This window comes from Dermochelys coriacea, chromosome 1 (genome assembly GCF_009764565.3).
Source record: "Dermochelys coriacea isolate rDerCor1 chromosome 1, rDerCor1.pri.v4, whole genome shotgun sequence".
NCBI lineage: Eukaryota > Metazoa > Chordata > Testudines > Dermochelyidae > Dermochelys > Dermochelys coriacea.
This window is the reverse complement of record NC_050068.2, coordinates 317693171-317718020: the sequence shown is the minus strand read 5'-3', so window position 1 is coordinate 317718020 and position 24850 is coordinate 317693171. Positions and strand designations below refer to the sequence as shown.

At 39.0% G+C, this 24850-nt stretch overlaps 1 protein-coding gene across 11 annotated transcripts in view; it reads right to left on the bottom strand.

Moving 5' to 3' along the window:
• Positions 1 to 24850, bottom strand: part of BRD1 (bromodomain containing 1) — a 106652-nt gene that overhangs the window by 41653 nt on the left and 40149 nt on the right. For 8 of the 11 annotated variants that reach the window (XM_038419201.2, XM_043496194.1, XM_043496201.1 and 5 more), the window contains 5 exons: positions 18184 to 18315; positions 16483 to 16611; positions 15253 to 15565; positions 13989 to 14249; positions 5234 to 5722 (listed from right to left, as the gene is read on the bottom strand). In XM_038419201.2, the coding sequence (XP_038275129.1) occupies positions 5234 to 5722; positions 13989 to 14249; positions 15253 to 15565; positions 16483 to 16611; positions 18184 to 18315 (1324 nt within the window). Of the gene's footprint in view, positions 1 to 5233; positions 5723 to 13988; positions 14250 to 15252; positions 15566 to 16482; positions 16612 to 18183; positions 18316 to 23303; positions 23416 to 24850 lie in introns of those variants that run through there. The other 3 variants (XM_043496223.1, XM_038419208.2, XM_043496206.1) reach the window with 3 other exon arrangements.

The following is a 24850-nucleotide window of genomic DNA, read 5'->3' as shown; positions in this document are numbered from 1 at the left end:
TAAGCGTCCCATAAGTTGAGAGCAGCGTACCAATCTCCTGGATCCAGGGAGGAAATGATGGAACCCAGGGAAACTTCCACTTCTTGAGAGACTTGTGAGACAACAAAGGTCCAGGATGGGTCTGAGGACTCCTTTTGCTTTCAGGATTAGGAAGTACTAGGAGTAGAACACTTTCCCTTTCGCGTCCTTCTCTACTGCCCCCAGCCACATAAGGAGTTGCTTGTGAGAAGGGTCCCTGAAGAGGGACAGGGGAAAAGGGGCTGCAGGAGGGAGTGGCGGCCGAAAATTGCAGGGTATAGCCCTGAGTTATTATGTCCAGTACCCAGAGGTCCGAGGTGGCCTGCGACCAGGCCAAACGGTAAGGATGAAGGTGGTTGAGGAAAAGGAACGGTGGATCTGGAGAATTGGCTGGGGCGTCGCTCTTGAGCGCATCAAAATGAGCACTTCTGCCCTCTGGACTGTTCGCTGGGCCAGGCTGTGCAAGTGAGCGGGAGGCAGAATGGAGGTGACGACTAAACCCAGTGTCTCTGTCGCTTCTTCTAGCAGACCCTGGATGAGACTGCCACAGCCATGGCAGTGGAGGCAGCCAGAACCGTTCTGAATGGAGCTCAGTGCCAGGGGTACACTTCACACCGATGCCGAGACAGCTCAGAGGCCGGATGGAGAGCGGACTCCATCAGAAAAGCCTGAAGTCGAATGTCTCGCTCTTTCTGCAAGCTGGGCCGAAAGTTTCTACAGATACGGCACTTCTCTTTTATGTGTGCCTCCCCCAACACTTGAGACAGCGCCGTGGGAGTCACTAATAGGCACAGGCCTGTTCAAGCTCTGTATAGGGCTTGAACCCCAGAGACTGGAGCATGCCCCCCTCTGGGACTCCAACAACGAAACACTTAACAGGTACTTAACACTAACTACTGAAGAATTAACTATGTACAAGGCCTTAAGGAATGAAGTCCAAAGGAGAAAAAAAAACTGCTAGCCTTTGCTAAGCAAGGAAAAGCGCACCAACTAACCACCATGGGCAGTAAGAAGGAACTGAGAGGGGATAGCACCAATGGTGCCTGATATACTAGCGCCTGGGCGCGGCACTCAAGGGGGCGCCACAGCTGGCCCTATGGTTACCGCTAAGGTGAAAATCTCCGACAACCGTGCACGTGGGTGCGCACACACCTAGAATGGAATCGACATGAGCAAGCACTCAAAGAACAAGCGGTTTTTTTTAATATGCCTTTCAGCTTCTCTCAATATGTCACAACATATCAAAAAGTGAACAAGCCAATTTTTAATAATTCCTGTACAAGTTAAAACTAACTTATGATTTTCTAGCTTTTTAAAAAGCTTTCCCTCTCACTCTCACTCTCCTCTACAAAGGAGTTCTACACAATTCTTGTAATTTTTTTCTACCATCTTCTAATGTTCGTTTGATACTACCAGCCTTCTTGGCAAGGCTTCAACAACCAAGTCAATGCTATCTACTTTCAACCTTAATGCCATCTCATAAGTTTTATGTATGGAGAGATAAGCTATTTTTTTTTTTGAAGGACAGGAGGGATTAAAATCTTTCTGGGAGATAAGAGATCAGAGAAGCAGAAGTAAAGAATGGTATCACTAAAACTGACTGATTTTAGACCTCTCAGAAGATAATATTTTGATGTTTGGTATATTACCATCTATTTCTCAAAACATTACTTATTTTACATTAATTCATTTCTATTTTATTAGAAAATCATAAAACACAGAAACTGTCATACCAAACAGACCAGCAGTCCTGTCTCTTAACACTGACTAGTAAAGACAAGATCTCGCTTCAGAGAGCTTATTCTAATGACCATAAATACATAAATTAAAAATACAGGAAGAACTCATGATCTGGCAAGAGGAAAAGAGGAAGGGAAGAGTACCTAAATATGGCTATGATTTTGCTATAGCTTAAGAAACTATATGAAAAAGTGAGATTTCAAGAAGGAGTCTGCACAGTGTAAGAGGCACAGGGCAAAATACAAGGCATAGTGGATAGTGTGGGAAGAAGTGCCAACATCTTATGTGGACAGATAACAAGTGACTTTGAAGAACAAGAGCTGGCAGCGCACAAACTTAAGTAAGAGTAATGGGGGAGACTAGATGCTGACAGCAAAAAACCTGGGAACACCATTCGACCACTTCACTTTCCTTCCAGAGACTACCACAGCCTTGAACATTTGATATATAGTACAGAAAATATAAAGCTTTTGTTAAATTGCTCATTATATTCCTATAATACAAAAAAGATTACATTTAATACTCATACTAATGAAACTGAAAAATTATTATACTAGTTTATCTTCCAATTACTATGAACGTTGATCTGTACTAGGAGAAACATGAGAAATGTAATCATAGAAGAATGCCTTTAAGCAGAACTTGTCTATGACTGCATGATTTTCAAAAGGTACATCTGAATAAAAAAAACAAAGTCTTTTGAACATGAACATTTTGACTATCAACATGAAATAATCATTTAGTAAAATATCAATCTGAAAACAGAAATGTCATACTCCTGCATTTTCTGTATTTTTAATTTAATTTCATTTTGATTGAACACGAACATGCTACTCTGTAGTAGTTTAAGACTCTGAACCTGCAAAGGAAATCAATTTCAACTAGATTTGGATTTTGCAAAGATACAAGGAAGGGTCTGTGCAACTAGACCTCTTTAAAGGATCATGGTCCATGGCAGCACCCATTTCCAGTAAACTGATCACTTATCCAAGTTAATGTGAAAGAGATAAACAGGTATAAAAACTTTAATGAAGAACTTTGTCAAAAAGATGGCAATTCAGGAAAGAAAAATTTTGTTTAGAGAACAGCAGTGGAGATTGTAAAATAGGCACAAAATAGAAAACAAGGAGCTATTTCAGTCAGAGTTCTGAATCAATAAGGGCTGCAGGATCAGGACTTTAGTAGGGAGCTAAATCCATAGCAGTTGTGTGTGTTTAACAGCTGCATGACTGAGCCCCTGAACAGTGTTCAAGATTAAGTGAAAAACTTGCTAACTCACTCAAGTCTAGATTTATATGGACCAAAACCTATATATTCATCTAAATGAACTAAATAAAAATAAAAATGCATCTTAAATATTTATACTTTGAGATTAAGCAACAAAAATATGAATAGATTTAAAATGCACAGTTCTATTAAATGGAATTTTATTTTAAAGAAGGCATTTCTCTTCATCTTCAGGGTTTTCTTTTAACTACTCAATCAGTTGTTCATGTGGTTAGAGTAATATAGCTAAAATTTCTGAACTGTGAGACTGACTGCAAGTAAAAGATGTTATCCCCAGTCAATTTACTTAATTCCATAAAGATACTCAAAATAAAGTGCGAGACTATCTCACTCAAATAGATTTTAAAAAAAAAACCTGTAAAACAGTTCTGAAACTCAAATATCTGGGGTGAAATTCTGGCCTCACTGAAGTCACTAAGAGTTTTGCCATTGCCTCGAATGGAGCGAAGATGTTAATCCTTGCATCTAAGCAGGAAGTCACAACTGAATTTTACAATAATTAGGATTTCAGACAATCTTTGTTTTTCAACTGTTACATAAAATATAACTGGTGAAATTACCACATAAATGTAAGAACTAAACACTGCAGTTTGTATTTCTTGATTTTTTTAATAATCTATACGATAAACTTTTGAAAATGTAATTTAAATGTTTGGATTAATTTTGTAAATGGGTCTATAGATAATCTGTACATTCTGTATCTAGGATATAGAATATATAGCAATGCTATATTGTGTACATATTATGCCTGTAACATATGCACTTCTATTAACAATTGGTGAGAGTAAACATGTAGCGAAAGAAGCCCCATAGACTTTCAGTGCAGATTAATCCATTGTCCGAATTCAAAACATCAATCTAGTATCACCGTATTTATGTAAAATACATTAATTTTTCTTATTACAAAACAATAAATCAGATGCCAGTGTTGTTTCCAAGTATGTCTGAAAAAGCATTTTTACAGAAAAAAAAAATCATTTAAAAATTGCACCAAGTGTTACTTGTAATTTCCTCCCCATATATCTTCTGGCTACAGTGGTGTGACAGTTCCGTTTGTTTCTCCTTGATGAAAACCCACCCCATTGGTTCACTCCACTTCCCTGTAAGCCAACCGCTCTCCCCCCTTCGACTCAACAGTAAACAGAAACTTTTTAAAATTATACTTTCACAGCATGAGTTTTTTGTGCAGATCCAATTTTGTTTAAGTGGAGTCAGAACTAACATCATGCATACATGTTTCAAACATAAACAATTCAATTTGTTGATCTATATATCAACATGACAAATGGCACAGGATATGGAAAAAACCAAGAATTTTAAAGACCAACATAAGAAAAGTACATTACTGTGAGAAAATCACCATCAAGAAGAAGAATAAACTTATACAACTTCATTTCACAGGACAGAATAAGTTCCTCATAAAATTTCTGAAAAAACTAGTCCAGGTGACATCTAGCCATGGTAATCTTACAGTTGGATCCTTTAGCTCAAATATTTGACACCTACAATTTTCTTATGCATGGCTTTACTTTTTAAAAATCTTCATTTAAAAACAGGAATTTTCTAAAGAAAAGCCAACAATGCCTTATGATTTTAACACTCCAGATACAATATTCTGTATAGCTATCACTCACACATTCTAAACTTATAGTCATATCACTTTTGCTTCATAGAAAGGAAAGGCGTTAGATGGAAAATTAATACAAAATAAAAAGGCACATAATAAATAAAAAATAAATAGTCAGAGAGAGTATACTGATGGCTGCTGATGGGGCGGGATTCATGTTTATATCCTATAAAGAAATGTAATGTAGATTCACCAGTGGTCTTTTCAGAGGAAGTGAGTTGTCTGTCTCCCCTAGTGGATGCAAGGGAAAGATAACAGGAAGCAAGCATTAAAAAAAAAAAAAAAAAAAAAAAAAAAATAATTTAAGAGAGAGGTCTGTACTACAGCAATAAAAATTTGAGAAGTAATCTCAATAATAAAGGACCATCAGCAACAAGCCAATAACTTTCCTAAATCATAACTGCACTTGGTTCAACTGTGAGGAAAAAATGCTGAAGTGTTGAAATAATTTAAACAATTAACAAATTATTTAAAGTACATGTGCATTAAAATGTCTGTTGTATCATCTGTATTATCTTCCAATATTTCTGCCCTCCAATATGTAAGTTTTGTAATATTTACCTGTATCCAAGCGCTTTACAGGGGACTCATCATCAACCTCAGAATCTCCACATGCACTTCTTGATCTTTTCCTTGGCTGCAGAAGAGTCTCCAACCTTGGAAGGACTACAGACAAAAAGGTTTTGGTCCCTAGCTGTGGAGAAGTTGGCTGGGTTTCAGTGTTCTTTGCAGACTTTGGGGGGCTTATACTTTTTGATTTGCAGAAGAGAATGGATGTACGTCTGTTTACATCAGTTGATGACTCAGCTACAGCAGAAACAGTCGACTCATTGAGATTACTGTCAAGTAAGTGTTCTGGAGTGTGTCCATTTATTTCTTTCTGAATGGAAGTGCTATATAATTCATTATCAAATTTTACTCTTTTGTAAAGCTTACTCTGCTCTGGATTGAGTTCTACTGGTTTGAGGGTTGGTGGTTCTGAATTAGTCTCCAAGTTTGAAGGAAGAGGTAATGCATCTGATGGTTCAAGTTTAGGGGGAGATTTATCTCCTGAAAAAATTATAAATAGAGTGTGATTTTTGAAAACTGGTAGTTATAAAATCTATTATAACACTCACTAAAAATGTTCAGCTCATCAAATAATTGTTGTTTGGAAACAAACCATAACATTTTAAATACATAAACGTTTGGCTAGCAACAACCTATCCTAGTTAATAGTGCCTAGTTTTATACTGGGATTCTAACAAAATAGGTGTTTACATTTAGTGTTAAAAATTTAAACCTGGGCAGGTATTTTTACCTTACATGCAATGGTATTTAAAACCTTAAGTACAAGAACTTTTTACAGAAAAGTAGAGTAGCAGATGATTTGTATCTGGTAATGCAAGTATTTCACCATTAACATTAAAGTCTGAATAATATACATTTTCCTAATTTAAATATTCATCTTACCTGTTTAAGTTAATTTAAATAAGAAAAGCATTTTTAAAGCAGATAAAGCCATTTTTAAAAATTGCATTTATAGCTTAACCTATCAAAATTAACTGTAATAGCGGGCTATAAACTATTACCAAATTCACAAATTGGAAAGTTCTGCAAAGTTGCTTTACAGTTATGGTTACCAGTTTTAAATTTTAAAACATATAGTTACTGACAAATGCTTGGCAAAGACATCTTTGCAGCCATTACAGGAGAAATCAGAAAAACCACCCCTCTACCAATTTTTCTTTCCCCTCTATCCAACCAAAATGTCAATTCTGACTTTTTTGTTTTGTTTTTCTTTTCTTTCAATTTCATGGCGTAGAATGGCAAGACACACATTGTGGATGTTTAGATAAAAATAGCACTAGAAAATGCTCTTTAACACAAATGACAGAAGAAAAAACTCTGCTCTACGGAATTCAATAGAACAAGCAAAAATTACCCAACCCATAGTTTGCAACAGAGAAGTGTTCAACTTATTCATGTTTCCTATACCTCTTTAAAAAAAAAAAAAAGCCCATGTTGAGACATCTACCTCCTTTCTCTACAGATATATTGCTACACTAACAAAATTGAAAGGCTGTATCTTTACAGGTGAGCATTTATGCAATCAAATGCAACTTGTTGCACCACAAAAATAATAGTTGGTGTAGAACACTAAAGGATCAAACATATTTAACTAATCTCATGCAGATTTAAATTTACATACGTATAATGCACATAAACCAGCCAGGAAGTCTGGAATTCTATTGACTTAAATGATAATTCATTAGTTTGTCATTGTTTATCTACAGCAGTGTGGTAAGTGCTTTCTATACACACAAAAAAGGACCACCTTTGCTCTGACTAGTTCACAATCTATGAATTAGTAATGAAACACCTAAAATGTTAAAATCTCAGCCCTGGTCTACACTACGAGTTTAGGTCAAATTTAGCAGCGTTAGATCAATTTAACCCTGCACCTGTCCACACGACAGCCATTTTTGTTGACTTAAAGGGCTCTTAAAATCAATTTCTATACTCCCCAACGAGGGGATTAGCATTGAAATCGACAGTGCCGGGTCGAATTTGGGGTAGTGTGGATGCAATTCAATGGTAATGACCTCCAGGAGCTATCACAGAGTGCTCCATTGTGACTGCTCTGGACAGTGCTCTCAACTCAGATGCACTTGCCAGGTACACAGGAAAAGCCCCAGGAACTTTTGAATTTCATTTCCTGTTTGGCCAGCGTGGCGAGCTCATCAGCTCAGGTCACTATGAAGTCCCAGAATCGCAAAAGAGCTCCAGCATGGACCAAACGGGAGGTACTGGATCTCATCGCTGTATGGGGAGACGAATCCGTGCTCTCAGAACTCCGTTCCAAAAGATGAAATGCCAAAATATTTGCAAAAATCTCCAAGGGCATGATGGACAGAGGCTACAAAACAGGGACCCGCAGCAGAAAATTAAGGAGCTCAGGCAAGCCTAACAAAAAACCAAAGAGGCAAACGGCCATTCTGGGTAAGAGCCCCAGACACGCCGCTTCTATGATGAGCTGCATGCAACTTGGGGGGGGGGCCTACCACTACCCCACCTCTGTCCGTGGACACCTGCAAGGGGGGGCGGGGAGTCTCATGCCATAGGGATGAGGATTTTGGGGACGAGGAAGATGAGGAGGAGGATAGCGCACAGCAGACAAGCAGAGAAACCGTTCTCCGTGACAGCCAGGAACTGTTTATCACCCTGGAACAAATACCATCCCAAGGCGGGCTCCTGGACCATGAAGCCAGAGAAGGCACCTCTGGTGAGTGTACCTTTTTAAATATAATACATGGTTTAAAAGCAAGGGTGTTTAATGATTAATTTGCCCTGAAGACTGGGGATGCATTCGCGGCCAGTACAGCTACTGGAAAAGTCTGTTAATGTGTCTGGGGATGGGGCGGAAATCCTCCAGGGACATCACCATGAAGCTCTCCTAAAGGCACTCCCAAAGCCTTTGCAAAAGATTTCTGTGGAAGGCAGCTTTATTCCACCCTCCATGGTAGGACACTTTACCACAGCAGGCCAGTAGCATGTAGTTTGGAATCATTGCATAAGAAAGCATGGCAGCGTATGGTCCCGGTGTTTGCTGGCATTCAAGCAACATCCGTTCTTTATCGCTTTTTATCCCTCTGGAGAGTGATCAACCCACAGAATTGGGGAGGGGGGAGCTGGGTTTGTGCTGCACTTTAACACAAAAACCGCAGCCCCTCCTTTTAAATGGCCAACTCAACGGGTGCTTGGTATGGGAAAGGAGGGCGCTGAGGTTTGAAACCATTCCCATATGTTATGAAGCTTGAAGAAGCTGAAAGATTGTGGCTTACCATGGCTGCCTGCAAGCCAAATTCTGTTGCCCGGCCCTGCGTGTGCAATCTCTCACATCAAACCAGCAGGCTCTCAATACAAGAGACAAAATGCGACCTTGTACCAAAAGCACATGTGCTATGTAATGTTAAAAGCTTGGTTCACTGTGGAAGAGTCTACCCATTGTTCTCTAACATGTGTCTTTTTAAATACTACTCTCCCTTTTTTCTTCCTGCATCTGCAAATGTTTCAACGCCCTCCCCCCCCATCATCTCCGTCCCAGAGGCTAGTGCAAATAAGAAGGTGGGGAAAAAAAAGCACTCGCGATGAAATGTTCTCAGATCATGCAGCCCTCCCGCACTGAAAGAGCTCAGCAGAATGCGGGGAGGCAATTTCAGAATCCAGGAAAGCAGACAGGAGGGATGAGCGAGATGAGAGGTGGCGGCAGCATGATGAGAGGTGGAGGCAGCGTGACGAGAGCAGGCAGAATGCAATGCTGCGGCTACTGGGGGATCAAACTGACATGCTCTGGCGTCTGGTGGAGCTGCAGGAAAGGTAGCAGGAGCACGGACCCCTGCTGCAGCCCAGTGTAACCGCTCACCATCCTCCCAAAGTTCCATAGCCTCCTCACTCAGACACCCAAGAACATGGGTGTGTGTGTGTGTGTGTGTGTGCGCGCGCACACTCCATCCCAGAGGACTGCCCAAGCAACAGAAGACTGGCATTCAAGTTTTGAAGTGCAGTGTGGCCTTGTCCTTCCCTCCTCCCCTCATCCACCACCTCACCTGGTGCTTTCCTCTTTCCCCACCCCTCCTAGGCTACCTTGGCAGTTATCCCCCTATGTTTGATGAATTAATAAATAATGCATGATTTTGAAACAACAATGACTTTATTGCCTCTGCTAGCAGTGATTGAAAGAGGGAGGGCGGTTGGCTTACAGGGAAGTAGAGTGAACCAAGGAGGCAGGTTTTCATCAAGTAGAAACAAACAGAACTCTCATGCCATAGCCTGGCCAGTCATGTTTTCAAAGCTTCTCTGATGCGCAGCACGCCCTGCTGTACTATTCTAATCACCCTGGTGTCTGGCTGCGCGTAATCAGCAACCAGGTGATTTGCCTCAACCTTCCACCCCATCATAAATGTCTACCCCTTATTCTCACAGATATTGTGGAGCACATAGCAAGCAGCAATAACAATGAGAATATTGGTTTCACTGAGGTCTATCCGAGTCAGTAAACTGCACCAGTGCTCTTTTAATCATCCAAATGCATTTTCTACCACCATTCTGCACTTGCTCAGTCTATAGTTGAGCAGCTCCTGACTACTGTCCAGGGTGCCTGTGTATGGCTTCATGAGCCATAGCATTAAGGGGTAGGCTGGGTCCCCAAGGATAACTATAGGCATTTCAACATCCCCAACCGTTACTTTCTGGTTTGGAAAGTGAATCCCTTGCTGCGGCTGTTCATACAGACCAGAGTTCCTGAAGATGCAAGCATCATGTACCTTTCCCAGCCATCCCACATTGATGTTGGTGCAACATCCCTTGTGATCCACCAGTGCTTGCAGCACCATTGAAAAGTACCCCTTGCGGTTTATGTACTGGCTGCCAAGGTGGTCCGGTCCCAAGATAGGGACATGCGTTCCATCTATTGCCCCATCAGTTATGGAATCCCATTGCAGCAAAGCCATCCACTATGACCTGCACATTTGAGAGTCACTACCCTTGATAGCAGCAGCTCAGTGACTGCGTTGGCTACTTGGATCACAGCAGCCCCCACAGTAGATTTGCCCACTCCAAATCGATTCCTGACTGATTGGTAGCTGTCTGGCATTGCAAGCTTCCAGAGGGCTAACGCCACTCGCTTGTGAACTGTGAGGGCTTCTCTCATCTTGGTATTCTTGTGCTTCACGGCAGGGGAAAGCAAGTCAAAGTTCCATGAAAGTGCCCTTACGCATGAGAAAGTTTCGCAGCCACTGGGAATCATCCCAGACCTGAAACACTATGCGGTCCCATCAGTCTGTGCTTGTTTCCCGGGCCCAGAATCAGCGTTCCACGGCATAAGCCTGCCCCATTGCCACCAGGATGTCCAAATTGCCAGGGCCTATGCTTTGAGAGACGTCTGTGTCCATGTCCCTCATCACTCTCGTCATCACGCTGCCGTCGCCTCCTCACCCGCTTTTGCAGGTTCTGGTTCTGCACATACTGCAGGATAATGTGCGAGGTGTTTACAATGCTCATAACTGCCGAGGTGATCTGAGCGGGCTCCATGCTTGCCGTGGTACGGCGTCTGCAGGAGAGCAGAGTTGCAGTGGAAGCAGTGGCTGATGACGGATGCCATGAGAATAGATATTTATAGAGAACGACAAGAGGACCTGCAAGGTGGATTCATGGGAGCAGGAGAGCGGACTTGCAGCGGAAGCAGTGGAGGATGACTGTTAGTACCATGCACATTTCCCGAGGAAGAACATGTACCAGGGAGCCCATGACAGACAACATGAAGTAATTCGCTATTGAGACAATAGCAGCAGAGCAGAGTTGCACCAGAAGCAACGGAGGACGACAGTTAGCAGTCCTAGTGCACCGTCTGCTGCCAGCAGCACCCAGGACACAACAGTGGCGGTGTCAGTGAGCTGAGCGGGCTGCACACTTGCCGTGGTATGGCGGCTGCATGGAAAAACGGCATGAAAAGATTGTCTGCCGTTGCTTTCACGGAGGGAGGAGCGACTGACGACACGTACCCAAAACCCGTGTCAATGTTTTTGCCCCATCAGGCATTGGGAGCTTAACCCAGAATTCCAATGGGCAGCGGAGACTGCAGGAACTGTGGGATAGCTACTCACAGTGCATCACTCCGTAAGTCGATGCTAGCCATGGTAGTGAGAATGCACTCCGCCGACTTAATGCGCTTAGTGTGGACATGCGCAATCTACTGTATAAATCGATTTCTAAAAATCGACTTCTAGAATATCGACCTAATTTCGTAGTGTAGACATACCCTCAGTTGCATTCAAATCATAACGAGGTGGAATCTGGTGCTTCTCTTGTGAACTTACTCAGGACAGGATCCCAAAATGAGATTCCTGTTCAAATGGTATCTTTAAATGGTATCTTTCTTATTAAGCACTGATTTGATAAAGTTTTTTTATATTGTTCCTCTTTATAAAATCCAATTTATATGCAAGAAAAATGTGATACATGAAAGACAGACACAATATCTAAATACCAATGGAAGCAACTAGCAAAAGGGAAGATTTAACCAAATATTACAAAGCTGTAATTTTACTGAGGTACTCTGCAAATATTGTAACTCTCAAGAATAGAGACCTTTTTTGTGTGGTCAGAAATCCAAAATGGAATTATAAACATACTGGACAATCCATAGCATTTTGAGAGACTAACCAAGTAAAAATTCCTCTTTCCTGGTCAATACCTGCTGTATTTTTTTTATTTTATTTTTTTTTTAAAAACAACTATCAGGATTTATTTGCCTGCATCTCTCATATCTGTTGTGCAATATATGTTTCTAATTCTTTTCTAACCCATTTCTATTCCAGAGTTTAAATTTAAGCTATTTACAATCCTTAAAGGTATATGCATTTTTAACTGTACTTTCGACCTACTACATCAATTCTAATTAATTATGTTAACGTTTTTTTAAAAATACATTTATTTCAGGTATATGTAATAAGTATATGTCTAACCACTATGCATTTTATTTATAAACTAACATTTTTTGACTATTTTAAGATTCAAATGTATCTAAAATCAATCTGATTTTTTTTTTTTTTTTTTTTACTGTTTTAATTATCTGTCAGTAAGGAAGTTCAGAAATAAATGTTTTCAGTTTTAATAAGACTAGGGAGATAATTTAAGGAATCAGATTTGCTTAAAATTATTAAAATAGCTATTCTAAGAGTACTCAGAAATCTCAGAACTAGATGAGACGGCCAAATGCAGTTGTAGTTACATTTTTCTAACACTGTGCCTCCATATTGCAACAGTTTATATATTTTGAAAAACATTTTTATCAAGCTAAGAGACTCAAACATGCAATTCCAAAGATGGCTAGGTGATGGAGCAGTTAAGGATATCTTATTTTTTTTTTTAAATACCAGCTTTCAACCGACTTGCAAGCCTCAAGTTGTGCAATAGCTAGTCTATGTAAACAGATGATCTCTAAGGTGCTACAAGTACTCCTTTTCTTTTTGCGAATACGGACTAACACGGCTGTTTCTCTGAAACATGATCTTATTCTGACTACCATAATCTCCCCCGCCCCCTTCCCCCACTAGGGTTGCCAACTTTCTAATCCCACAAAACCAAACACCCTTGCCCTATCCCCTGCACCACCCCTTCCTCCGAGGACCCCTCCTGCTCACTCCATCCCCCTACCCTCACTCACTTTCACCGGGCTGCAGCAGGGGGTTCGGGTGCGGGAAGGGGTGAGGGCTCCAGCTTGGGGTGTGGGCTCTGGGGTGGGGCCAGGGATGAGAAGTTTGGGGTGTAGGAGGGGGTTTAGGGCTGTGGCAGGCTGTTCAGGTGCAGGACAGGGGTGAGGGCTCTGGGAGGAAGTTAAAGTGTGGGAGAGTTTCCAACCTGGGGCAGGGGATTGGGGTGCGGGCTCTGGATGGGCAGCGCTTACCTCAGGTGGCTCCCGGACGTGGCTGGCACGTCCGACTCCTAGGTCGAAAGACCAGTGGGTTCTGCATGCTGCCTGTGCCAATGGTAGCTGTGCAGGCGGTGCTCGGGGTGGGGGCAGCACGCGGAGCCCCTATAGCCGCCCCTGCGCCTAGGAGCCAGACATGCCAGCCGCTTCCAGGAGCTGCGCAGAGTCAAGGCAGGAAGCCTGCCTGAATCCCACTGACCAGACTTTCAGCGGCCTAGTCAACAATGCTTACCGGAATCGCCAGGGTCCCTTTTCGACCAGGTGTTCCGGTCAAAAACCGGACGGCTGGCAACCCTACCCTACCCCAACCCTTCTTTCCTACCATTTATTATATTCATATTCTGCATCCTTCTACATCATTTCTGGCAAATTCCATCATCAATAAATTAAACAAAAAACAGCCTACAGTGCAGGGGTCAGAAGGAAGAATTACAAAAGGATGTGTTTAGTGGCCAAAATTTTCACCATTGAGTGACTAAAGTTAGCGTCTTTAATCCATGTGCAGTCACTTAAGTATGAATAACACGACTTTCAAAAATATGGAGCCCCATAACTTTCAGTATAAAGTAGTACTTTTTAAAAAGTTTAATTTTGCTACCACTTGTTGTATTTTCTTAAAAAAAAAAATTCTATTTCTCGCAGGAGCAAGGAGAAATTAACCAGAGAATAGATTTTATGCATACTAAAGGTAACAGTATAGTTCATTTACAGTGTATTAAACCTGTCCTGAAATCAGATCATAATAGAATATTGCTTTCTACTGTGGTAATTTACATGACAAAATGTAGGGTATCTAACTGAAAGTGTTCAAAATAGTACTGATGTAAACACCAATTAAAATCTTACCTTCTTCTTCACCTTCTTGTTCTAATGCTGCACTTTCCTCTTCAAAACTTCCAATACCTGATTCTATTTGGGGAGGCTGGCTGTGTTGCTGACTTAGTTTGTTGCGAATAATGCTGATTTCTTTCTTTAACAGCTTTGCTCGTTTGCTCCTTGACCCACTGGATTTCATTGCACAGGTGAGATCAAGTTTTTCTAACAACTCTCTCAGCTGTTCTTCCAAGGACATATGCACTCTGTTAGCTGGATTCAGTAACCTATCCACTGAAGTCAAAACATGTGTAATTTAAGATATCTGTTAATGAGATTTTTTTTTTTTTTTTTTAACAAAAACTACTAGGAGAAAAAATATTTGTTATGTTTCATGTTTTGGAATTAAAAATATAAAAATAAAATCGGACTTTGGCCACAAGTTGAAGCAAGTTTTATAGTCTCACTATCACTAGTGAAAAGGTGCCAATGTAAATTCCTGCTTTGCCATTTGCTACAACTCTTGTTAGTTAGCATTTTTTGCTTCAGACATCCAGAACTGGAATAGCAGGGACTCTATAGGTCAGGACTGAGGTACACTAATAGAAAGCATGTATAGTGATGCCTGACCCACAGTTTTACCAAATACTATTAATTCCTCCCCACTATAGTTATTTCTTCTCTTTTCATAGACTTACGTTTACTATTTTCTCAGTGTGCAAGTCAAAATAAGACTTTTGAGGATTGCTCGTATTACAAGCGCAACCTGATTATTGAGTTTGTTTGCATCCTGTTTCATGCAACATCACTACACAAAAATATTTCTGATTCAGCAAGCTACTTAAGCGTTTACTTACATTTAAGCATGTAAACAGTACCACTGAACTACTCAAGTATGCCCATACATAAGTAACTTGTATATTTCAATGGAAGGACTCATGCACTGAAGTTAAGCACATGCTTAAGAACCTTTTTAAAACTGGGCCTAAATGTTCTGGAATCAGAATTCAATTGAAAAGGTTTTTTTTTTTTATTATGGATGGGACAGAACTGAGAATACAGTTTAATCTTTCAAAGGTATGATGTATCTACAGTGCTACAAAATAATAATAAAAAGTTTTTGTCTGTAAACTAAACAGGTATGACTTGAACATGTGTAAGAACTACACAGTTTGACTGCAGTAAAAAAGTGCTATTTTTAAAAATTATTTTAAAAATTAAACTTTAAAAATGCAGTTAACACTTTGATTATATTTCTTGAAAATTGATCACTACAGTAATTCAGAAAGTTTCTTACCATCTTCCCAGGAGAAAGGCTGGGGTGATTCTAGTTTAGGCTGTTCAGGTAAATGCATTCCAGTTTCATTATTATAACCGATTCCCTCAGCATCTCGCCTAGCTTGTCTCAGAACAACACCTCCTTGATCTCTTAATCGCACTGCAGCTCTATAGAATATTGTATCCTTCGCATTGTATTTCATACAGTTATCTATAATAAGATTAAAATCTTCTTCAAACTCATTAAGGTTTTTATAGCCTTGGGAATCTAACCGTTTTCTCATAGTAGATAAATCCATGGGATGTTTTATATGATCCAAATAATCTGGAACCTACAAATAAATATTAAAAACAGAAGATGTGTAAATTTGCATCTGATATAACAATAAAATAACTGTATTGTGATGAACTAATCTAGATTTTTAAAATTTTAAGTATATTTTGTGAAAGAAAGAAAGCAGGGAATCCAGTTTCTAATATGAGGCCCTGACCCAATAAAGTTTTATACACATGCTTAACTTTTCCCATTATGAAATCACACAAAGTAAAGATTAGCATGGGCATAAATCTCTTTGGAACATGGCCTTAGTACTCTTACTGCCACATGTTTATTTATATATTGGTAGCCTGTTCAGATCAGTTAGTGGACTTCTAAAAGTGGAGCATGAACCTTGTGACTAACAATGAAACTTAAGAAATGCTATTAATGTATAGCGAACAGTATATTTTTGTGATTGTAGAGGGATTAAATAGTAGTGTTTTTATTGTATGCAAGTTTGGTATATGAACTTGGTTTTCCTTTGGGAAATTTTGATCTTCCATCTCCAGAATAATTTAAAATGTAGTTTCTAGGATTATTTGAAAAACAGAAATAAAAATGAAGACACCTTTCCAGCTTCCTTCACCAAGTAACATGATTATGACATGTTTACATTAATGTTTAAACAAAGTAAATTTTAGACTGCAAAATGAGTTTTAAATGTCTTCCTATAATATAGGTCTATGTTTAAATACTACAGAATTATTTAATATTTTAAGAACAGGAAAACCAAGCCATAAATTCTCACTGAACTATTTTCATGTTCCCAGTCTACTTCTACTGGGGTTTAATTTCAATATATTTTCAAATCTGCATATTGTAAAATAATTTACTTCAAATATTTCCAATCCTGCAGTATAACTTAATTAAAAAAAATTAAATTCAGCTATATCAACATGCTATGAACAATGATGAAAATTGGAAAGGCACCTCCTTAAGGTTTACTGGCTGAGTAAATATTCGAGCAGAATCCTTTTCCTGCAGCTGGTCCAGAACTGATCGCAACAGTACAGTGAATGGAGTCAACTGGAGCTCCATGGCGACCTGCTCAACCTTGATCTGAATAATGAAATATAAAAACCACCAAACAGTAAGTTATTTTCAACTAGAAGAAGTGACTACAAATTACTTTTCTTCTCTCTCTCTCTCTCTCTCTCTCTCTCTCAAAAGTGTCTAATTCAAGTGAATTTGTAGCTTCACTTCCAAGGAGGGATTTTATCAGGTACCTGAATGCGCTTTCAATCTGAGAATGATTATAATGCTAGTGTAGATTAAATTTAGTAATTTTTCAAAAATTATTTAACAGTTCTAAAGAAAACAGTTTACAAAAAAAAGCAGCTTTACAGTACAAGACCAAATATACAAAAAAAAATAAGAAAAGGAGGACATGTGAGACCTTAGAGACTAATCTTAGAGACTAACAAATTTATTTGAGCATAAGCTTTCATGAGCTACAGTTCACTTCATCAGAGCAACCAATAAAAAGAAAAAATACATTTTTTTAACCAGTGCAAAACTCAAACATGGTTCCACATGCAAGCTGTGCCAAATGCGTTTATAGCACTGATATCCAAAAGTAAAAATATTACATAATTCTACACCTAAGGTCTGTTCTACTTAAACTTCCAGAAAAAATAAAAGCTGTTTATAAAGGTCAAAATCACTAATTACTTCAAAGATTTGATCCTCCTATAGGGATAATCATATATTGTTTTAATAACTGTAAAGAAAGTTTTAAATAATCCTCTATAAAAAGTGGTTTCAGGATATTTTAAGAACATACTTCTAGTATTCAACAATAAAAGCAACAATTTGCTGAATAATCTTGATTTCAATATCAGTGATACTTTCGATATGAAAGATATCCTTTTAGACATCAATTGACTGATAAGGGGATTTATAGGACTTTGTTATCTTTTAATATATTAAGGCATTAAACTTCAATATGTAGTCAAGACTATTACCAATGGACTATATTAACTCATAATGAAAGTGCAATTACATTCTGAAAAGTAATTTTGAAAAAATGTCATCCTGGGGTTTCATGTTTAATTTGCAAGTGATTCCAGAGCTCATGTGCCCCATCTACAACTAAATTGTGGTTTTTGTAAGTGCCAGCACTGCAAACTCAATTTTGGCTCTGAGAGTCATGCTGGGTTCTTTCCTTCTCACCTACCACCACCAGTATGAAGATTCTGCAGGCCAAATTACGCATTCCTTTATACTAGGGCAAAGCCACTGCCTTCATTATGTTTATACAAGTGTAAACAACTGGCCCTCACTCCCACTGCGCTTCTTTCCCCTGTGTTGTCTCTAGCAGATTAACAGGAATTAAAAATACCAATTATTTTTCACACAAAAGTGAATAAATGCAACACACACACTACTTCAGATCTGATGCGTAGAAAGGTGCTATTTTTCTTTACTTAGTAATGGACTGCCCAACATAATGGCCTGAATTCAGTCTAAATTCTTTATACTATGCGTGATTTTGTTGTTTATTGTTTAAAATCAATGAGACAGACACTAGACACTTTTTCCTGTTAAGGGGGAAAAAAAAAAAAAAAAAAATCATCGGCAACCTTCCTTTTCCTTCAACAAAGTTTCACCAAACTGAAGTTATCCATTTACCTCTTCTCTTTTTAATTTTTCACGTTTACGTATAAGTTCAATCAACAAACGTGCTCTCTCCAGATCATGGCGCAGCCTTTGCCAGTACTTTAACTTCTCCTTTAGGGCTTGCATTTCTTCATCATCTTCTCTCTGTAAGAAAATAACCATAGTTTCTAAAGTTGGAACATAATAGGAAATGCCAATTATTTTTTACTTATTTCTAAAAACAGCAAAGCATTCTCTATTTTTGGAAATTCAAATATTGCATTCAAAGCAATTATGGTACAAAACCCCTGCTCCCTTACAAGCCAGTATATTTCCTTACTACTTCTAAATTCCTTACCTGGGAGTAAGGTTTGACTGCTTTCGGTTTCACACTATTTATTATTATTCTAAATAAATGTTTTTATGATAGTGCTCAAGGACCAATTAAATACAGGGCCACACTGTGCAAACGAAGAGTAGTAGACAGTCCCTGCCCTGAAGAGCTTATAATCTAAACAGAGAAGGTAGAAAGGAGGGAAAAGGGGATTGAATACACAAGCAGAATGAACAATGTGCCAACAACCAACGTTTTAGTTCCATAATTGGCGGGGGGAAGGAGGTTAGTTAGGAGGGGATAAACTCAACAGAAAGAAAAGGGAAGGAAAGGCAGGGTGAGAAAGACTAGGCATAGGAGAGGAAGAGGGTAGGTATGGTGTGAAGCTGAGGTGAAGAGACTGAGAGGGAGGGTTGAAACAAACAGCCAATCAGCATATGATAGAGAAAGTTCAGTCAAAACTGTAGAAAGTTATCCCAAATGTCCAAAGGTCCCTGCTTTTGCTGCTTCTGCCCCTACCAGCAGGAGTCTCTGGCTGGTTCCTCTCTGTAGTCCCCATCCCCCACCCCAAGGCCACATGGGAGGCAAAGAAGGCCCCACCTGAGTCCTCGTATACTCAGAGTCTCCCCTGCACGTTTGTGGGTCCAAGGGAGTGCTGGAGGGGAGGATGGCCCCATCTGGTCCCATTTTACTTTTAAGACAAAAATGAATTTACTTTAGAAAACTTTAGAAAATGGTGGCTGAGATACCAAAAAGTATATGAATCTGGTTCCAAAATGCCTGGACCAGCAGGATTTAGAAGCATTGCAAGAAGCAGTCCTGGTAAAAGAAGCAGTTCTTGTCACTCTCAACTGACCCCTTTTCGTAAGCTAAGGAGTAGTGGTGACTGGGCACCAGGAATGCTGTGACTTTGAAGAACTGGAAACAAAAAGCAACCATCCCACACACACTCCATAGTGAGTAGCAAGGGAGGGAAAACATTAGACTTGGAAGAGGGATAAAGTTAGAAAGCTATTCTGACTATAGATTCAATGGATTAGAACCCTGAAAGTTTCAGCTGCAGGAGGCAAAAGAACAATTTCAACAGAAGATCAATTAACAAAATATATGATCAGGATGTGTAGAAAATAATCAGTTCAAATAGATAACAAGAACAATTAAACCAGATTAAAACAAACACGAACACGTGAACGTAGATCTCCTAAGTATCCCTAGAAAGACTAATTGTGTAATATATGAAGTATTTAGCTATATTTGAACAAATATGAAGGAAAAATATTGATAATGCTGTATGGAAGAAACAGTTACAAAAGAAGAGGAAGAGATTATTCAGGGTATTCAAAAAGGAAAAGCAAGTCACCTGGAAAGTCCTGAAATTAGACCTTAATCAGGAAACAGAATGATCTACTTACAGAGTACAGAATATCAGATTCTACAAAGATTTTTTGGAGGTAATCAAAAATTTTGTCAACTTGCCTGGAACTGTCTTCTATTAGATGACTAGCAGTGCCTAACCAAATGGGCTACAAACACAGTTGGACACTTTAGGTGCTTCCAGAATAGAAATAATAAAAACAATAAAATCAGGGAGTCATTAAATTTGAAATATATATCTATAAAAACAAGGGAAATGCTTGGGGGGAACCGTGAAAATAGCTCAACACAAAAGCTGTCAAATGCACAAACTGAAATAATCTCTCATCTTTCAATTTTAGTAATATTACTATAGGTTCTTTGTAGCAAGGGTAGATGATTTTTTTCAGACTTTAGTGTCATTTTTAAGTTGATGTCACTTGAAGACAAAAAGGAGGTGGCAAGAGCCAATGGGTCTGCAATTTTGTGATTTTTTTTTTAAATTACATCTCAGCACAATAATGTATTGTTTTACAGAAGTTATAGTAAAACAGGACAGCCATATAGTTTATCTATCAAAATGCTTACAATTACTATTTCAAGACATGTAAATCTCTCTGACTCCTCTGCTAAAGTTAAGAATTCTCATCTATCAACTGTTTTTTGTGTGTCTCATCAGGCCAATCTGGAAATAATGGTTTGTTCCTCTTTTCAAATTGCAAAGACATACAGAACAGAATCAGACTCTGAAATATAAGCAGAAAGGAAAAATGGCACTAACTTCATAAAGTTTGAACGTGAGAATTTTGAGCCAACCCTCTTTATTCCAATAGGAACTCTGATGGTCAGGTAGGAGACCCACTAAGAAGAAAGAATTTTTATTTCTAAATTTTTAAAAAGAGCATCTCTCTACTAGCAGGGTCTGTACTAGCACTAGTTCTTAGTGTTCCCAAAAGGTCCACCATCTGAATCTCAAATAAATCTTGAGTGCTTGCAAAAGACTCAGAAATGGATAACTGCCTTGTGTAATTGTTGTAGAGGCTCCCTTCTCTTGATGAACAGAGAAACCTTATCTTTAATACAAAGTGGCCTCATGGCAGCTAGACAGGAAGAAGCCTGAAAGATGCATAGGCTTCTTCGGGCTTGTCTACACTGGCATGCTAAATCCCTAAATCAGTGCTGCTGAGATAGATGCAGTGGCATTGATTTAGCAGGTCTGATGAAGACATGAAAGTTGATGGTAGAGCACTCTCCCGTTGACTTTAGTAGTCCAGCTCTCCGAGAGGCGGAAGCTAAAGCAGCGGGAGATAGTGCAGTGTTGACACCGCGTTCAGTTGATGTAAGCTGTGTCACTGAGGGTGATTTTTTACACCCCTGAATGACGTAACTTACATCAACTTAATGTAAACAATGTAGATCAGGTCTTAGATATGTATTTACTTATACCCTCGGAGAAGAGTAAGGCGATTTGAGATGCCTTTCAGGTCTCATTTTAGTGTCTTCTAACAAAAAATTTTTCTGATATGCGTAATTTTTTTGTTCTGTCAACATCCTTAAATATGGATCTCCAGAGTTCCTTTTTCCCAAAAATCTCTTTTCTGTGGCAAAAACAGAAGATGTCCTGCCTGACATGAAATGAAAGAGAAATTTAGGAAGAAAGGATGTGATTCTCCTTTGAATCATCTTATTCTGACTGAAAACCAATTATTCCATTCTCTGCAAAAGCCTCCACTTACCCAACCTGCTGGGTCAAAATAATTACCAATACAAAAAATCATTTTTTGAACAGGAAAAATTGATTAATATACTCATGGTCTTGAAAAGTGTTAAAGGCCTAGGAGTATTTTTATTGTCCAGGAAGGGACAGTGGGCCTAACAGTAGATGACGGAGTTTGTTCTCAGGAAGTTCAACACCAGGATTTAAACCTTAATGAATCCCACGGACCTTTTACCTAGCTGTTTGGGATCATTATGAGCCATCTTACCATAACTGAAAGCCTCCTTCAGGGCTGAACTAACTTACAGCAGGGGCCACACCAGCCCCCAATGTAGCCCAGATTCTTGAAGAAACGGGCTGCTACTCTGAAACAGTTAGCTTAAGGTAACATTTGCCCTCACTGAGTTAAACCTTCTCTATTGTGCTTCCTGTGACATCTAACAGAATATGACCCCCGAGTTCTACTCCCAGCTCAGTCAGGCATGACCTTGAGCAACTTCTCAGTTATACCCCACATCCGTAAAATGGAGGAATACTTGCTGATACTTGATACTTGCTGGTGTTAAGACAAGGTTATACAGTTAGGTTCTATAATAAAGTTTCATAGATTGCAAGGCCAGAAGCGACTACTGTGATCATCTAGTCTGACCTCCTGTATAACACAAGCCATAGAACTACCCCAAAATAATTACTAGAGCATATCTTTTAGAAAAAGATCCAATCTGAATTAAATTGCCTGTGATGGAGAATCTACCACGACACAAGGGAAATTGTTCCAATGGCTAATTATGCACACAGTTAAAAATTCGTATCTTATTTCCAGTCTGAATTTGTCTAGCATCAACTTCTAGCCCTCAGATAATGTTATAATCTTTCTCTGCTAGATTAAATGTGTGTTCCTCACGTAGCTACTTTCACACTATAGTCAAGTCGCACCTTAACCTTCTCTTTATCCAGCTAATCAGATTAAGGTCCTTGAGTCTATCACCATAAATCATGTTTTCTAATTCTTTAATCATTCTTGTGGCTCTTCTGTGTACACTCCACAATGTTTAAACATTGTGGAGTGTACACAGTTAACACCAGTCAGCAGAAGAGCTGAGAACAGAATTCAGGGTTTTCTCCTTGTATCCAGCACACCTTCTTCGAATGGTTAAAATAGATACATCTCCTCCTTCAATCCAACAAGCTCTGATGAACACATGCAAATGGTAATTTTCAGAGGTTTACAACATGCCAAATGTGGTCAGATTTTTCACTGGAACAGCAAAAGAGAGCTCTCTCTCATGCTGGAACCATCCCTTTGTGAAGTTCCAACTTCAAACTTTGGAGGCACACAAATTCTTCAAAAAAATAGTAGGAAAAAAAATTTAAACTAGAAAAGCTACCTATTTTTTTCTTAACTTCATTCTCAGAAATAACAATCATTTTTTCCCGAGTTCTGGTCCACACACAGAACTTAAATCAGCATAAAACTCTATTTCTCTGGGAACCAGCATGTATTCATACACATATACACACTTATCTCCCATCAACAGATCATTGGACTTGAACAGATTTAATCAATTCAGTTCTAAAAAAACTGGAAGGAAGCAGAGAATGTGCATGGAAGATTTAAGGTCTAAAAACTGAAGAGTAGCAGGGCTAATACAAAATTGAAAACAGGAACTCGTAATCAACGTCAGTGAATTACAAATATAGGTGTCATTAACAGCACCGCCTATAATATAAACATTAAAATAAATTTACCAGTCCAATTACTGGTAAACAATTGCCAGACTGCACACTTGAATGTGCCTCAACTGAGCAACAGTCTTTGGCATCAGCAACCTCTCCTGTGCTTTTCTTTTCCAAACCGATGTAACTGCATTTTTTTCAACACCAAAAGAGTCTGCACAATCCAGTTCTCCTAGGAAGCAAAAATTTTAAATTTCTTAACTTTTGCAACTAGGTTCACAGCCATATCATTATGTTATGCATATTTTTTGCATTGAACTGAATTAAATTATATCACTACTTCTATTTTTGATTAGAAGTTTATAAATAATTTTAAATTTTTGCTGATTTCCTGCTATTAATCTGGACTTTATATACTGTGCGCCACACTGCATTAAATTCTTCAGCAGGGTCCCCTGATTTCTACACATGTTGACATTTCTGTGGTATCTTCTAGTGAATTCAAAAAATGGAGTTTAAATATATGGAATGCAAAACTTTAAATTTAAAAAAGTAATTTATCACTGTAATTAACTGCCTCAAAAAGTCACTGCCACATCAAAATGTGATGATGCTTCATGGATAACAAAAGAGACTTAAGGAATCATGAAATCTTCTGCTGATTGTTGGACATGGAATTGTTCAATTAAAAATAAATGATAGGAAGGAGAGAAGGCTGGGTAGTAGAGCACTTCAGGTGACTCCCAAGCAGTACCCACATAAGGAGGTGGAAGGTTTGGACCAGAGTCCAATTCAGAAGAGAAAACTTCACCACCTACAGCATCATCTGATTTTGCCACAGGTACCAAAACATAATGATTAAAATAAGTCTGAACAGACGACCATATTGCTGCTCTACCGCTGTCTGCAACTGGGTATATCCTTAAGTTAGGCTATAGATGTTGCTAGTGCTCTTGTACCATGTGCTATCACTCTTGAAGGGGGCTGAACATGAGTTCTGTCACAACAAATTTTAATATAATCAGAGATCCATTTTGATAACCTGTGTTTCAGAATTACTGAACCTGTGTTTCTGTATAACAATGGACACAAATATTCTCGGAGATCTTTTTAATAGTTTGGTCGAATCTACGTAGAAGGCTAATGCCCCTCCTGACATCTACTGGAATATGGTTTCTTGAATAGTCTCGGCACAGTTTTGGAAAAAAAATTGGGAGGTGAATGGTTTAATATAAAATTCTGAAGACACCTTAGATAAAAAAACTTGGATATGCCTGTAGAGACGCTTTCTCTCTGGTGAATACCCTAAATGGGGTCTGCCATTAAGGCCCCCCAATTCTCCCACCCTTGGGGCAGAAGTGATTGCTACCAGGAAGACTGTCTTCATTGATCAATCTAATAAAGAACACATAGCTAGTGGCCTAAAAGGGTGTTTCATGAGATAATTAAGAACTAGGTTCAAGTCCTTGCTTGGAATAGGATCTGTGATTATGGGGAGATATTCAATAAATCTCTTATTTCAGAGTAGCAGCCGTGTTAGTCTGTATTCACAAAAAGAAAAGGAGTACTTGTGGACCTTAGAGACTAACAAATTTGAGAATAAGATTTCGTGAAGTGAG